This window comes from Ursus maritimus, unplaced genomic scaffold (genome assembly GCF_017311325.1).
Source record: "Ursus maritimus isolate PB19 unplaced genomic scaffold, ASM1731132v1 scaffold_2, whole genome shotgun sequence".
In the NCBI taxonomy this organism is placed as follows: Eukaryota; Metazoa; Chordata; class Mammalia; order Carnivora; family Ursidae; genus Ursus; species Ursus maritimus.
The window spans coordinates 83,783,012-83,799,253 of record NW_024424452.1 but is presented as its reverse complement, the minus strand read 5'-3'; the positions used below and the strand labels follow the sequence as shown (position 1 = coordinate 83,799,253).

The following is a 16,242-nucleotide window of genomic DNA, read 5'->3' as shown; positions in this document are numbered from 1 at the left end:
ACATATGTTTTCCCTTAATCCAGTTGATGGCAAGTGGGCAACTTGGACCAGTTGGAGTGCCTGTACTGTGTCCTGTGGAGGAGGTGCCAGACAGAGAACAAGGGAGTGCTCTGATCCTGTCGCCCAATACGGAGGCAACAGATGTGAAGGGAGTGATGTCCAGAGTGATTTTTGCAATAATGACCCTTGTCCAAGTGAGTGTTGGAAATAGTGAGTCAACATTATACTTCCTTAAAGTTTTGTTATGACCTTAAGTCCTTAAAGTTATAATATACTGTTACTTGATTCATCTACCTTTGGTTTAGAATATCAAAGTGTTGTACAGTTGCTATCATGTCTGTATACCATAGATGTAATTGATTTATATAGGCAAGAGCTGTGTCCTATTTCATTCCCTCTCTAGGACTAGCTGCGGCGTGCAAGGACAAGGGCACCCTTACATACCTACTGTTAATGGTGTTGCTGATATCTTTACAGAGGCAAGGAGGTGGCTCTTTGCCTTAATTCAGTCACCAAGCTAGATTTTAAGACCTTAACAGCATCTAAATCCACTGTATCTGGATTTTATAGTCTTGACTCATCAAGAGCAGAGATCTTGTGTCATTCATATCCTTCAGCTCCTGGAATACTGTGAGACTCAATAGATGTAGATTAAATGGAATTTCTCAATGACTGGAATGTATACCCAGTTTCTAGTCAGAATAACAGCTAAACCAACTGCCTTCAGAAGTTGCCTATTCAGGGGCGCCTGGATGGCATAGCGGTTAAGCATCTGCCTTCGGCTCAGGGTGTGATCCCGGCGTTATGGGATCGAGCCCCACATCAGGCTCCTCTGCTGGGAGACTGCTTCTTCCTCTCCCACTCCCCCTGCTTGTGTTCCCTCTCTCGCTGGCTGTCTCTATATCTGTCGAATAAATAAATAAAATCTTTAAAAAAAAAAAGTTGCCTATTCATAGATTTGTATATTTCTTTTCAGTTCCTGGGAAGAGTCTTACTGTACTTTTTGGATGAATGTCATTGTTTAGCACCTCTCCAATGGTTCTCTGTTGTAGCTCATGGTAACTGGAGTCCTTGGAGTGGCTGGGGAATGTGCAGCCGGACATGCAACGGGGGACAGATGCGGCGGTACCGCACATGTGATAACCCTCATCCCTCCAACGGTGGAAGAGCTTGTGGGGGGCCAGACTCCCAGATCCAGAGGTGCAACACTGACATGTGTCCTGGTGAGCCCCCCAACTCCTGGCAGTAGAATAAGTAAGGCATTTCACTTAGTGCTCATTGTAGCTAGCCCCATCATTTCAGATCGTAAAATGAGGCTTGTATAGGTAAGGTTACCTGAACTGTAGATTTTAAAACCAGTGGGCTAATATTGGCTATTCCATTCTTGTTCACAGTGGATGGAAGTTGGGGAAACTGGCATAATTGGGGCCAGTGCTCTGCCTCTTGTGGAGGAGGTGAAAAGACTCGAAGACGGCTGTGCAACAATCCAGTGCCATCTAAAAGTGGGAGGCCCTGTCCAGGAGATGCTACTCAGGTGTCCAGATGCAATATGCAACCATGTCCAGGTGAGCAACTAAGTTAGAATTTGGTGGAACCATTGTTAGCTTATTTATAGCCTTCCTGCAGATTAGAAAATTAAAGAACAGTTTCACATTGTTAAAGTGCTAAGATACCACTGAACTTCCCAAAGCCTTAAGGGTGCTTTAGAAATAAAATGTCCCTGAAAATCAGGAAGGCTCATTTGGCAGAGTGAGAGAGAAGAGTTACATGAAGAGATTTGCAGGATCTAGACAAGCTAAAAGGATGAGTGTCTATCAGTCAACTGTTCAACATATCTTGTCAACGTGTCAACTGACTACCAGGGGTTTGGAGGTTCTAACATGTAGGCATGGTGACAGTTCTAGTTTTAATCGAGACATTTTGTAGCTCCTGCGCCTTGCTACAGGTCACTGTCAAGGGGTATTGTTCATCTAAGGGATGTTATTCAGTGATGGGTACAAGGACCCCAGTGGCAGAAGGACCCCAATTAGCTACCCAGAACTAGGAGATATCTCTTGAGTCCTGGGACACAAGCTCCTTTGGAGACTAGAGAACCAAGGTCAAAATGGTCAAATGAAGAGTTTCGTTCCAAGGTGGCGGAGGAGCAGGAGACCTAAAGTTCATCTGGTCCCAGGAATTCAGCTAGAGAGCTACCAAACCATTCTGAATACCTATGAATGCAAGAAAAGAGTTGCAGAAACTCTATGAACAGAAAAGCGACCACTTTCTGCAAGGAGGAGAAAAGATGGTGGAGGAGTCGGGGACCCTTTTTTCAGCTGGTCCCCTGAGTCGAGCTGGATATCTACCAGACCATCCTGAAAACCGACGGAATCAGCCTGAGACTCAGGAAGATACATCTGGATCTCTACAAACAAACATCTCCAGTGCTGAATATTGAGGTACGAAGTGGGGAGCCATGAATCCGCACACAGATATCAGAGGATGAACCGAAGGGAGAGGGAGACACCGCGCTTGGCCGCTGGGAAGCAGTAGCCACTTGCACTGGGGAGTGGGCCGGACTCACGGACCGGCACCCGTGAGAGAGCAGACTGAGACCGTGAGCCGGGGAATGCGCACGACCAGTCTGAAAACTGGAGCTCCACAGCACACACTGGAACTGGACTGATACCGGGAGCTCGGGAGAGCGTGCGCGACCAGACTGAAAACCGGCGCTCTGGAGTGCGAGTGAACCACACTGAAACGGAGCTCGGGAGCACGGGCAGGGGCAGCTAGCGGTATTAGAAGCACAAGGGACAGAGACGTGCCGGCCCTGGAAGTGAGGGCTGGGACACCGGCTGTGGGGTGCACATCCCGGGACGCTGTAAGGTTTTTGGCAGCACCGACAGAAACAGAGTTAAAGTGGCCAGGACAGCTCAGTGGAGAGCGGACTTCGATCTCTCTGTTCTGAGACAGAGGCTAGGATACGGCCACTGCTGCTCTGACTCTCGGAAGAGTCACAGCAAACCGCCAGGGAAAGCCGCCAGAGGACAAAAGCCCAGAAATACCAGCTCACATTATGCTCACCCCCACTCCCCCTTGCAGGGGAGAGGGTGACTCTACCCAAACAGGGTTGCCTGAATATAAGCACGGCAGGCCCCTCCCCCCAGAAGGCAGGCTGAAAAATCAAGAAGCCCACATCCCTAAGGTCCCTATAAAACAAGTGCACACTGCCTGGCTACTAGTCAATAGTTTGGGCTCTGAGCATCCCCGCAACCTCTCCTCATCAGAATGATGAGGAGGAGAAATCGCCCCCAGCAAAGAAAAGATAATGAGTCTGTGACCTCTGCCACAGAACTGATGGATATGGATATAACCAAATTGTCAGAAATGGAGTTCAGAGTAACAATGGTCAAGATGATGTGTAGACTTGAAAAAAATATTAACAAAAATAGTAACGAGAATATAGAATCTCTAATGGCGGAAATGAGAGTGAACAAATTGTAGATGAGAACTTCCCTAATCTGGCAAAGGAAACAGGCATTCTTGTCCAAGAGGCAAAGAGGACCCCTCCCAAGGTCAATGACAACAGACCTACACCACATCACATCATAGTGCAATTCGCAAATATTAGATCCAAGGATACAGTATTGAAAGTGGCCAGGGGGAAGAAAATCCTTACGTACAGAGGGACCCAATGATCTTTCTAAATGCCTGTGTAAGACCCTATCACTCTCTAGTTTGAAATCACTAAAGGCTCATTACTGCATTTCCATCAGGATCCAGACTTCCTGCTGTGGTTCATGAGGTTCCTCGGATAGCCTACTGATCTCCTGTACCTCTGTTTCTCTCATTCATCTGGTTCTCGCCACATTAGTCTTTCTGGCCTTCTTCAAATGTGCCACACTTGCTGTCCTCAGGGCCCTGGTCTAGAATGCACTCTCCTCCCCTGCGTGGCTGCTTTCTTTCTTCCTTTTAGGCCTCTGTCTAAAACACCAAACCCCTTCCCTGCTGCCCTGCTTATTTTTCTTCATTTTGCTTAAAAGTTCTGAAAGGATATTTGCTAATTCTTTGCTTACATGTTTGTCTTTTACCCACCACAAGTCAACCCCAGAAGGGCAAAGACCTTGTTTGTCTTGTTCACCACCGGATCCTGATGCTAAGAAACACACCTGAGACACAGTACTCACCAAACAGTTCTGGGATAAATAAGTGTCCAGGACACTCAGACCCCCACTGCATGAGAACTGTTTCATGATCTGCATTTGCTTAATCTAGATTTTAAAAAGTCTTTAGTTGGAGACTTCGTCACTTCCCTATCAGTTACTGACAGACCCAGCAGGCAGAGAATCAGTAAGACACAGCTGAACTCAACCCCGCCATCCATTGACTGGATTCAATTGACATCTATAGACTATTTCATCCAACAACAGCAGAATACACGTTCTTTTTAAGCTCACATGGAACATTCACTAAGATAGATCACATTCTGGGCCATAAAGCATACCTGAACAAACTTAAAATAAAAATTACACAATGTCTGCTCTCAGACCACAGTGAAATTAAACTAGAAATTAGTAACAGAAAGATAACTGGAAAATCCCCAAATATTTGGGGATTAAGCAACACACTTCTAAATAACACATGGGTCAAAGAAGAAATCTCAAGAGAAATTTAAAAATATTGTGATTAAATGAAAAATAAAGTACAACTTATCAAAAATTGTGGGATTTAGTGAAAGCAGGGCTTAGAGGGAAGTTTATAGCACTGAGTACATATATTAGAAAAGAAGATCTAAAATCAATAATCTAAGCTTCCATCTTAGGCAACTTGAAAAAGAAGAACAAACTGAATTCAAAGTAAGCAGAAGAAAAGAAATTAAAAAATCTGAGCAGAAATCAGTGAAATTGAAAACAGGAAATAGATAAGCCTCTGGCTGAGCAAACTAAGAAAAAAAGAGAAGACACAAAATACTAATGTCAGAAATGAAAGAGGGGACATCATCACAGATCCTGTGGACATTACAAAATAATAAGGAAATATTATGAATAATTTTATGCTAACAAATTTGATAAGCCAAATGAAATGGGCCAATTCCTTAAAAGACACAATCTGCCAAAACTTACTCAAGAAAAAACAGGTGATCCAAATAGGCTTATATCTATTAAAGAAATTGAGTCAATCATTAATAACCTTCCAAAACAGAAAGCACAAGCCCAGATGGATTCATTGTTGAATTCTGCCAAACATTTAAGGAAGAACTATACCAATTCACTACCATTTCTTTCAAAAGATAGAAGCACAGGGACTATTTCCTAAGGGAATATTTTCCAGTCTTTGAGGCCAGCATTATCCTAATAATAAAACCAGATTTAATAATTATAAGGAAACTATAGACCGATATTTATCATGATCATAAATGCAAAAATTCTCAACAAAACATTAGTAAATAGAATCTAACAAGGTATAAAATGCCTACAGAGAATATCATTCTCAATGGGGAAAAGCTGAAAGCCTTTCCCTTAAGATCAGGAACACGACAAGGATGCCCACTCTCGCCACTATTATTCAACATAGTACTAGAAGTCCTTGCAACAGCAATCAGAAAACAAAAAGGGATAAAGGGTATCCAAATTGGCAAAGAAGAAGTCAAACTCTCTCCACAGATGACATGATACTCTATATAGAAAACCCAAAAGACTCTACTCCCAAACTATTAGAACTTATAGAGCAATTCAGTAATGTGGCAGGATACAAAATCAATGCTCAGAAATCAGTTGCATTTCTATACACAAACAATGAGACTGAAGAAAGAGAAATTAGGGAATCCATCCCATTTACAAACAGCCCTTAAATTTGTATGGGACCAGAAAAGGCCCCGAATCACCAAGGAATTTTTGAAAAAGAAAAATAAAGCTGGGGGCATCACGTTGCCGAATTTCAAGCTATAGTACAAAGCTGTGATCACAAAGAGCATGGTACTGGCACAAAATCAGACACATAGACCAACGGAACAGAATAGAGAACCCAGAAATGGACCCTCGGCTCTATGGGCAACTAATCTTTGACAAAGCAGGAAAACACATCCAGTGGAAAAAAGACAGTCTCTTCAATAAATGGTCCTGGGAAAATTGGACAGCTATATGCAAAAGAATGAAACTTGACAACTTTCTCACACCATACACAAAGATAGACTCCAAATGGATGAAAGACCTTGATGTGAGACAGGAATCCATCAAAATCCTAGAGGAGAACATAGGCTGCAACCTCTTTGACATGGGCCACAGCAACTTTTTTCATGACACATCTCCAAAGGCAAGAGTAACAAAAGAAAAAATGAACTTGTGGGACTTCATCAAGATAAAAAGCTTCTGCACAGCCAAGGAAACAGTCAAAGAAACCTAAGAGGCAGCCCACAGACTGGGAGAAGGTATTTGCAAATGACACTACAGATAAAAGACTGGTATCCAAGATCTACAAAGAACTTCTCAAACTCAATACATGGGAAACAAATAATCAAATCAAAAAATGGGCAGAAGATATGAACAGACACTTTTCCAATGAAGACATACAAATGGCTAACAGACACATGAAAAAATGTTCAAAATCATTAGCCACCAGGGAAATTCAAATCAAAACCACCTTGAGATACCACCTTACACCAGTTAGAATGGCAAAAATTGACAAGGCAGGAAACAACAAATGTTGGAGAGGGTATGGAGAAAGGGGATCCCTCTTACACTGTTGGTGGGAATGCAAGTTGGTACAGCCACTTTGGAAAACAGTGTGGCGGTCCCTTAAAAAGTTAAAAATTGAGCTACCCTATGATCCAGCAATTGCACTACTGGCTATTTACCCCAAGGATACAGACGTAGTGAAGAGAAGGGCCATATGCACCCCAATGTTCATAGCAGCATTATCCATAATAGCTAAATCATGGAAGGAGCTGAGATGCCCTTCAACAGATGACTGGATTAAGAAGATGTAGTCCATATATACAATGGAATATTACTCAGCCATCAGAAAGAATGATTACCCAACATTTGCAGCAACATGGATGGGACTGGAGGAGATTAATGCTAAGCGAAATAAGTCAAGCAGAGAAAAACAATGATCATGTGGTTTCACTCATTTATGGAACATAAGAAATAGGAAGATCGGTCGGAGAAGGAAGGGAAGAACGAAGGGGGGGTAAACAGAAGGGGGAATGAACCATGAGAGACTGTGGACTCTGGGAAACAAACTGAGGGCTTCAGAGGGGAAGGGGGTGGGGGAATGGGATAGGCCGGTGGTAGGTATTAAGGAGGGCACATATTGCATGGTGCACTGGGTGTTATACGCAAATAATGAATCATGGAACATTGCATCAAAAACTGGGGATGTACTGTATGGTGACTAATATAACAAAATAAAAATTATTTTTAAAAAATGGTCAAATGACCCAGAGAACTAAATGAATTAGTTATCCCTCTACCACTCTTTCCTGCTTAGGACTAAAGATAAGAACCAAAATGGCCTCCCAGGTCCTGACTGACCCTACTGTCTACTTTCCTGCATCATCCTGCAGTACGGTTCCCACCACTCTCCACCCTTTGCTCCTTTTGGTTTCTCAGATATGGCAAGCCACCACATCAAAAGGGTGACACATGCTATTTCCTCTACCCAGAATGCCCTTGTCCTGCCATTTCTGGCTTAGTTAAGACCTAACTTTCTTCAGATCTCCACTCTATTTTTACTTTCTTCTCAGACTTCCCTAGAGGGTAGATATTTCATACATTAGTACATTTCAATTTTACATTTATTTGTGGAATTCTAATTAATGTCTATCTCCCTCTTTCAGATGTAAGCTCTATGAAGGCAGGCCTCATGCCTATTTTTTTCTTTCTTATTATTGTATCCTTGTATATTGTATCCTATGTATAAATGAACAAATGAATGTAATCCAGAACATGAAGGCTGAATCAGTGTAAAAAAATATATTCTCTCACAAATACTCAAAGTAATGTAAATTAAAGTGGTAAAATACTATACTTACTGATTTTTCTGAGATTGAATACACTTGTATTTCTCCCTGGTATATAATATATAACAATACCTAAAATACCTAGTGATTTTTTTAAATATATACAATTAAAAGTCATTAAGTAATGAATATTTATGAATTTCACTATCATCTTCTTCCCAGTATGTTTCCTTCTCTTGCTAAAGCATGCAGTTCACTTAAAAAGCATTCATTAACCACCTATTTTGTGTCAGTAACTAATAATTTTGTTGAACAATGGAAAGAAAGCATAAAATTACTGTAGAGATGCTTTTTAAAAAATGTGTAGTTGTTTTCAACCTAATTATCTCTGTATGAATTTTGCAGCACTGTTAAAAGTAAAACACTCTTCTCAAACTTTTCTCAGGCTATTTTCCAGTATATATAGGTATTAAGGAAAACTTGGTAAACCTTCCATCTGAAACCCAAGACTGAACAATACCTATTAGATACTCCACACCTATGTTGACAGTAACCTGAAATGAGGCTCAGGAGCTGTTTTGAGGTGATCCCTCCTTTCCCTCTGCGTTCTCACAAAGGAGGCAGTAGATAGGGGAATATGTGTTTTGATACCAAGCACATCTGTGTTCAGATCTTCATTCCACCACTTATGTCTCTGAACTTTTCCTAGTCTGCAAACTGTGGCCATTTAAAATGACTTTATAGGATTTTTGACTGGATTAAAAGAGTTAGCTCATATTAAGTGCTTAGTATAGTGCATGACATGCTCAATAAACTCTCATTATTATCATCATTTCATCACCATCAACAAACACCTTCTTTATTTTGGCTCTGGGATTAGGTGCTGATTGTATTCTTTGGATTGTGAAATAATGCCATGATATACATAGATTGTAAGGACCCTAGATTTATGTGGGATGATGAGTGTTACGTGAAAGTAGACTGTTTTGAAAGCTTATTTATTTCACTCTTAAATTCAGATGTCATATGATATTTTAAATGTTTGAAAGAAGATTTGTAGCATCTTTGAATACTGGCCTTCTTTTTTCCCCTGTAACATTGATGAAATTCCTTACCCAAGAATGTTTTTTCTTCCCCCAATAGGTGGGCCCCAGCGAGCCAGAGGAAGTGTTATTGGAAATATTAATGATGTTGAATTTGGAATTGCTTTCCTTAACGCCACAGTAACAGATAGTCCTACCTCTGATACTAGAATAATACATGCCAAAATTACCAACGTACCTCGCAGTCTTGGTAAGTCTCTTTCCTTATAAAATTTGCCGATAGCCTCTTTTTTTTAAATTCACATGTTCTTCTTCACTTATTTCTGCTTAAAATTTCTAGACAATGCTACTACTAAATGATCTGTATGATAGTCCTTAGTTCTACCCCAATAGTAAATTCTTAAAGATAGGTGAGGTACTGATACTTGTTTTGCTGTTATTCAAGATTATTTAGGATTCATCCTTATAAGTAATAGGCTCTGAAGATAATAATAATAATAATGGACTATAAATATCTTTCTTTGTCACCTTATTTATCCTTTCTTCTTTAGGTCCAGCAATGAGAAAAATAGTTTCTATTCTAAATCCCATTTACTGGACAACAGCAAAGGAAATAGGAGAAGCAGTCAATGGCTTTACCCTCACCAACGCAGTCTTCAAGAGAGAAACCCAGGTGGAATTTGCGACTGGTTAGTGCCAGCTGAACTTCACATTTTATTACTATAAAAATACGATTGCCTTAAAAGTTGCTGGTTAAGAAAAATATTCCTCCAGAGAATAATTTTGAAGTTTTTGATGTAGTCTTATTATAAATGATATAAAAGCAATTTCATGTTTCCCTGTAAACTTTTACTGACATGAATCTATAAGAGGCCATGTGTTTTCAAACAGTATAGTGATTTTTTTATACGCCAAAAGTTTTTTCTCATATTTTCTGTATCGTTTCTCTTTAAATCCTCAGAGACAGTTTTAAAGGCCAAAACAGAGCAGGAAAATGAGTCATTGCTATTAAGTAAAGACTTTTGCCTATGAACCTGAAGTTCAATTAGGATACCTTATAGGGATCTTTTATCAAAAAGGTAGAAGTAAAAATAAGCAAATCTGTGGCTTTTTGCTTTAACCATAGTCTTAATGAATATGTATGAACTATTCATGGCCCTTTCCAAGTGCATACATATTTTTATTGACCTCCATTACAAGCTTCTTCAAAGGTGAACAGCCTCAATGGTAGTGCTTTCTGAGGAAGAAAGGCTGAGGAAGGGGCTTTAATCAGCCCGGAAGACAAGTGGGTTTTTTCATGGTCATCTGCTTACTAACTGACGCCCCTTTGCTGCTTCTTGAAGCATCAGAAAGAACAAAGCCCTATGGCCAGACTTGTGGTTATTGCCAGTCCACCTGGTGAAGCTGTCTGTTCTTTCTCATAGATGGTCTATTTTTGCAGAATTGCCTTGTTATTGCTTGTGAGTTTCAAGTGTGGAATCTGGGTCACCTGTTTGGCTTAGTCAGTAGAGCATGTGACTCTTGATCTCAGGGTCATGAGTTCAAGCCTCACATTGGGCATGGAGCCCACTTAACAAATAAAATAATAATAAAATAAATAAAGTGTAGAATCCTTCACATAACCACATGCCACATTTTTGCCACAGAAAAAGAAGTTTTAGAACTTAACATTCAATAAGTCTACCTCTTTAATTCAGGGACAAAGTGCAAATTTAGTTCTTTATGGTCTATGCTATTGACGTTTGAAGGAAAATAGCATAGCTGAACTGATATTTAAGGTAAATCTGCTCGGTGCTTACACAACCATGTATTTTTTGCTGTTAAAACAAATGAATTGTAATTCCCAGGAGAAATCTTGCGGATGACTCATATTGCCCGTGGCTTGGATTCTGATGGTGCTTTGCTCCTAGATATCGTTGTGAGTGGCTATGTCCTGCAGCTTCAGTCACCTGCTGAAGTCATTGTAAAGGTAAAACGTCAGAATAACTTGCTGTCACTGTTTTTTGGAGTAATGGTAAGAGTAGGAATCAAAGATTCATAGATCACAGAGACCTTACAGAGTTTCCCTTGTTTGCTCAGGGGAATAAATAAACCACTAAGTTTAGAAATGCCTAGTTTGTCTTTGTATAAAAATCTTCAGGAATAAGTCTTTACACACTCTTACTGGTTTTATTACCAGTAATCCTTACAGGTTTATTACTGGTCCTGTTTATCAGGACCAAAATCACTGCTATGTTGATTTAAGTCATTTGTTAAATATTCTGCAGATAAAAAGAATACTGTTATATAAAAGGTTTTGTATATCACCCATAAAAGTATTTCAGAAACTAAAGAATTATTCACATCCTTTCTTTACTCTTGACCTACAGCTTTGAGTCCCTTATTAAACTATGATTTATGGCAGTGAAATTATCAAATCAATGTAGTTACAATTAAAAGCTTCACACTTTAAGTTACTCCCTGAGCACTACTGTACAAGTGCGATTTTATTTAGAGCTACAATTGACCCTTGAACAATGTGGGAGTTGGGGCCCAACTCCCCTGGGCATTCAAAAGTCACGTATGACTTTTGACTCCAAAAACTTAAATACTAATAGAAGCCTTGCCAATAACAAACAGTCAACACATATTTTATATGTCATATGTATTATATACTGTGTTCTTACAATATAGTAAGCTAGGGAGAAGAAAATGTAAGAAAATCATAAGGAAGAAAAAATACACTTATAGTACTGTACTGTATTTATAAAAAAAAAAAAAAAAAGCATATACAATGACCCACACAGCTCAAATCATGCTGATCAAGAATCAACTGTATATATGTTTAGCCCCTTAGCCCCTTATTTTTCTCATTCTGGATCTCACCATACCCTCAGGAAAAATAATAGGATGAGCCATACTGATCCTCAGATCTATCTGTCTTCCTTAGGATTACACAGAGGACTACATTCAGACAGGTCCTGGGCAGCTGTATGCCTACTCAACCCGGCTGTTCACCATTGATGGCGTCAGCATCCCATACACATGGAACCACACTGTTTTCTATGATGAGGCACAGGGAAGAATGCCTTTCTTGGTCGAAACACTTCATGCTTCCTCCGTGGAATCTGACTACAACCAGTTCGAAGAGACACTGGGTTTTAAAATCCATGCTTCAATTTCCAAAGGTACGTTGGGTAAAGGAAAGCCCAGATCATTTTTCCATCTGGTCCTTTCTCAAAGGGTAAAGAGGGGTGCCTGGCTGGCTCATAGGTACAGCATGTGGCTCTTGATCTTGGGGTTGTGAGTTCAAGCCCCACACTGGATGTAGAGATTACTTAAAAATAAAACTTAGGGGGAAAAGTATGTAATACCTAAAAAAAAGGGGGGTGAAAGAATTGCATCAGTGCCATTCAGAATAAGGATATTAGGGCACAGACTGAACCTAATGATATCAGGTTTTCATGTATATTGTCTCTGTTTTGTGGGAGGTAAAGCCCTGTGATAAAGCCAGTGCCACGGGAGTTCTAGTACATTTGGATTACTAATATGCTTCTCTGTATAACATGGTGGAGTTATTCTAGATATGCAGAAAGGTTTAAAAAATATATCTTTGTCAGAATGATGTTTTCTTTGGGTGCTCAAGCCCATTGTTCTTGTTCTGACTCTTATATTTGTCAAGGAATTTTTTTTAACTCCTGAAATAAAATGTAAAGATATATATCAACCTAAATTAGTAAAAAAAAGAAAAAGAAAGAAAGAAAAGAAAAAAAGTTTCTATATTTTAAAAGCAGCTTTTAAAAATTGTGCAGCAATAATCAGGATTCCAACTGTCATTTCTTACTCCTAGACATTATAATTTTTCAACTGCTTTTCATTTTCTGAGCATAGTTCTACCACCCTTGATCTCAGTGGTTTTCCTATGCCGTGTAGTTCTTTGATGTGTCTATACACCCAGATCTCTTTCTGGTCATAAGAGGCACCCAAATAATCAGCATCCCGTGTTCCATGAAGTTTTGGCACTAGGAGAGACTTGCATGTGGTTATGTTATAGACACTAAGTATTTGAATGACTTTAATTCTAAACTCTAGGCTCCTATGAGTACAGTTAAAATAATCCATATTGGCCTTTGCTATGAGCTGGCTTTCCTAAAATAGATCCAGGTAGATTTTAAATATCATCATTTTGTTTTATCATGCTCAGCAGATACACTAAACACTCATTTTCTCAATTTACTCTTGTTTTCATCACTTGTGCACATGACTGTTTTCTTCATCAACACCTTTCAGAACTGTGTCATTGAACTTGAGATCACAGTAATCTAGGAGAGCGTGTTCACATTTTTTGAGATGATCACAGATTCATGAAGCCTCAGAGCCAGTGGAGCCCCTAGCCCTACACCACCTCCACTCCCATGTGGCCACCACCTCATTTTACTGTTGTCGTGCATGTTCAGGTCACTAGGACAAAGGAAAGGAGCCATGGAATGAAGAGTTACGTTTCTCTTCCTCAATAATGCCCACTTTTCAAGTCTAACCTCTGTTTCTACTTTTTCCAGTACTCCATATAATTAAAAGATGACAACATTGCATAAGATTTTGGTTAAAAATGAATTTGCACCATCTGGGACAAGAAGAATTAAAATTATTTTTAAAAATCATGTACACTTTTTACTCAATCATGTAAATTCTCTAAGCCTGAACTGCTTGAAGATCTGTAATGGTGTAGTTGGGGAATCTGGATCCCACAATAGAAAAAAATACACTATAGGACATTTATAACCCCTTACTATTCTTAGATACTATGATTTTATGAATTACATCTGATATCTGTGCACATTTGTTTGTTGAGATTCCTGTGAATTACAAGAATCTGGTACTTACAATTTCTTTTTAAGTGACCACCAGGGGGCAAGCTTGCATTCTTGGTTGCTTAACCAGCATGTTCTTTCTCCTCTATATTGGGTCTAGACTAGAGCTATGGTTACAATGCAGTTAGAATCAGCTAAAGAGCTTCATGAAAGTTCATATTTCTAGGCACAAAGGCTTGGCTTAGCTAGTCTAAGGAAGGGCCTGAAAGTCTGTATTTTTAACACAGCCCCTATATAATTCTAATGTGTCTGATCTGCACACTGGCATTTGGAGACTGCTGGTCAAGTCACCTCACAAACATAAATCAATATAATTTTTTTAAATTTTATATCTTTAAAATAGAATGGATTTATTTTTAAAATATAATTATAAAATATATGTTTAACAAATTAATCAGAAGACATTAGAAACAATAAAGGAAAGATAAATTTAACTACAAATAAGGTTTTTAAAAATTCTTCATGGGAGACAAAGACAAAATTGAGAAGGTAAAATATACACCAAGATTGAATATTTGATGTACATATTATAGACAACTATGATTAACCTTAATATGTACAAGGCTTTTAAAAATCAGTAAGAAGGGGCTCCTGGCTGGCTCGGTTGGTAGAGCACATGACTCTTGATCTTGAGGTCATGAATTCAAGCCCCGCATGGATGTAGATCTTGCTTAAAAAAATAAAAATAAAAAGCACTGTCAAAAAAAATCAGTAAGAAAAAGATACAACACCCCAATAAAAAATACATAAACGCTATGAACAGGAGATTCACAAAGGAGGAAATAGTAATGACAAAATAAATGTGAAAAACTGTCTAACCTCACCAATATGAAGAAATATAAACTAAAACAATGAGGTACCATTTTCCAATTATCATTTTCAGAGATTTAAAAATATGATAACCACTCGGCATTGGAGGAGGATGGGGAAATGAACACCCTTGTTCACTGCCATTAGGGGTTGCTAATTCATGTAACGTTTCTGAAAAGCAGTATCAATCAGGAGCCTTTCAAACATTCACGGCTTTGTGGTTCTCTCATTCTGGGAGTCTCCCCTAAGAAAATCATGGAAATGGCCAATAATAAGCATCCTGGAAGCAAGAGGTAAATATGTAAATGGTAGCACAACTGTATGATAAACTCTTAAACAGTCATTAAAATAATTTTAAGGAATTAAAAATAGCTCAGAATACTTGCTGAGTGCTTACTGTGTACCAGACACTGTTCTAGGATTGACAATAAAACTAAACAGGTGACAAAGGAGAATATGCATGGCATAATAATAATTGAAAAGCAGTACACAGTATGATCCAAATCTGGGTTGCCCACACCGTTGTGATTATAAGGAAACCATTATACTGGTTAAAAACACAGATTCCCTGACTGGGATAAGACCCAGGGATCTATACTTTTAATAAGCTCTATTTTATGATCAATTAACTTTGACAGTTATTAATCTCTAGAGTGAGAGATCCTAACTTAATTTTTTGAAATGTATACTTACAGGAAGGAAAAACATCAAATTGGTGGTGGTGGTTTGTTCCAAGTGACAGAGTTACAGAGAATTTTATACTTTTCAAAGTTTCTACAATTATTATACATTGTAATAATACAAATATTTTGTATTCCCCCCATGTCTAAACGAAAATCATAACTAGTATAATTCAAAATAGCATACTTTGTAACATAAAGGATAAATAAAAGGAATACAGTTTATAACAAAGTATTATGAATTTCAATATGAAAATCTTTAGACATTACTATAACGGAAGATGAGAAAGAAGGGTTCATAATGGCTGAGCCTACATATAGATCTCCAGTGTGATTTTTTTTTTTAACATTTAGTAATTCTTGGTAATGTATTGAATAAAATAATGTACAATCAACCATCAATTTATATGACAATTGCATTCCTGGAAAATTCATTGTATATTTTAATCACACAAAAAATGTTCATATGTTAATATGTTTGTTTCTGACATCTAAGTTAAACCTGTTCTATCCCCTTGCTTGGACTATATAGGAATGGAAAACACTTGGTCACACATAGGCGATTTTGACCCAGATGCTTCACATTGCAGATGGAGGCGATCCACAGAAGGAGAGGGTTTCTTCATTAGAGCTTCTGGTTTTCACTGGCATAAATTAGTCAAAGTGGCTTGAAAGTAGTGCTTCTAATTCTAGAACAGGCAGAGTAAGTAATGTCTAGAGGAATAGGACTTTGCCTGTGGTTATGCCTGGCGTACACATTGATCTTGGATCCTTTTTCATTATCACAGAATGGTTTTATTTCATTTTTTTATTAATGTAAACAAACAGAAAATCTGTTTCCAATAGCTGCTTGCCAACAATCTCTGGATTATGATTCATTTAGCTCGTGGTTGGGGAACAGGAAAAGTTTTCCATTCCTG

At 38.8% G+C, this 16,242-nt stretch overlaps 1 protein-coding gene across 1 annotated transcript in view; it reads left to right on the top strand.

The window, feature by feature from the left end:
• HMCN1 (hemicentin 1) overlaps positions 1 to 16,242 on the top strand; it is a 469,289-nt gene that overhangs the window by 430,422 nt on the left and 22,625 nt on the right. The window contains exons 91-97 of the mRNA XM_008696988.2: positions 24 to 194; positions 1,053 to 1,223; positions 1,395 to 1,565; positions 9,083 to 9,232; positions 9,534 to 9,671; positions 10,830 to 10,951; positions 11,912 to 12,149. Coding sequence (XP_008695210.2) covers positions 24 to 194; positions 1,053 to 1,223; positions 1,395 to 1,565; positions 9,083 to 9,232; positions 9,534 to 9,671; positions 10,830 to 10,951; positions 11,912 to 12,149 — 1,161 coding nt within the window. The remainder of the gene's footprint in view (positions 1 to 23; positions 195 to 1,052; positions 1,224 to 1,394; positions 1,566 to 9,082; positions 9,233 to 9,533; positions 9,672 to 10,829; positions 10,952 to 11,911; positions 12,150 to 16,242) is intronic.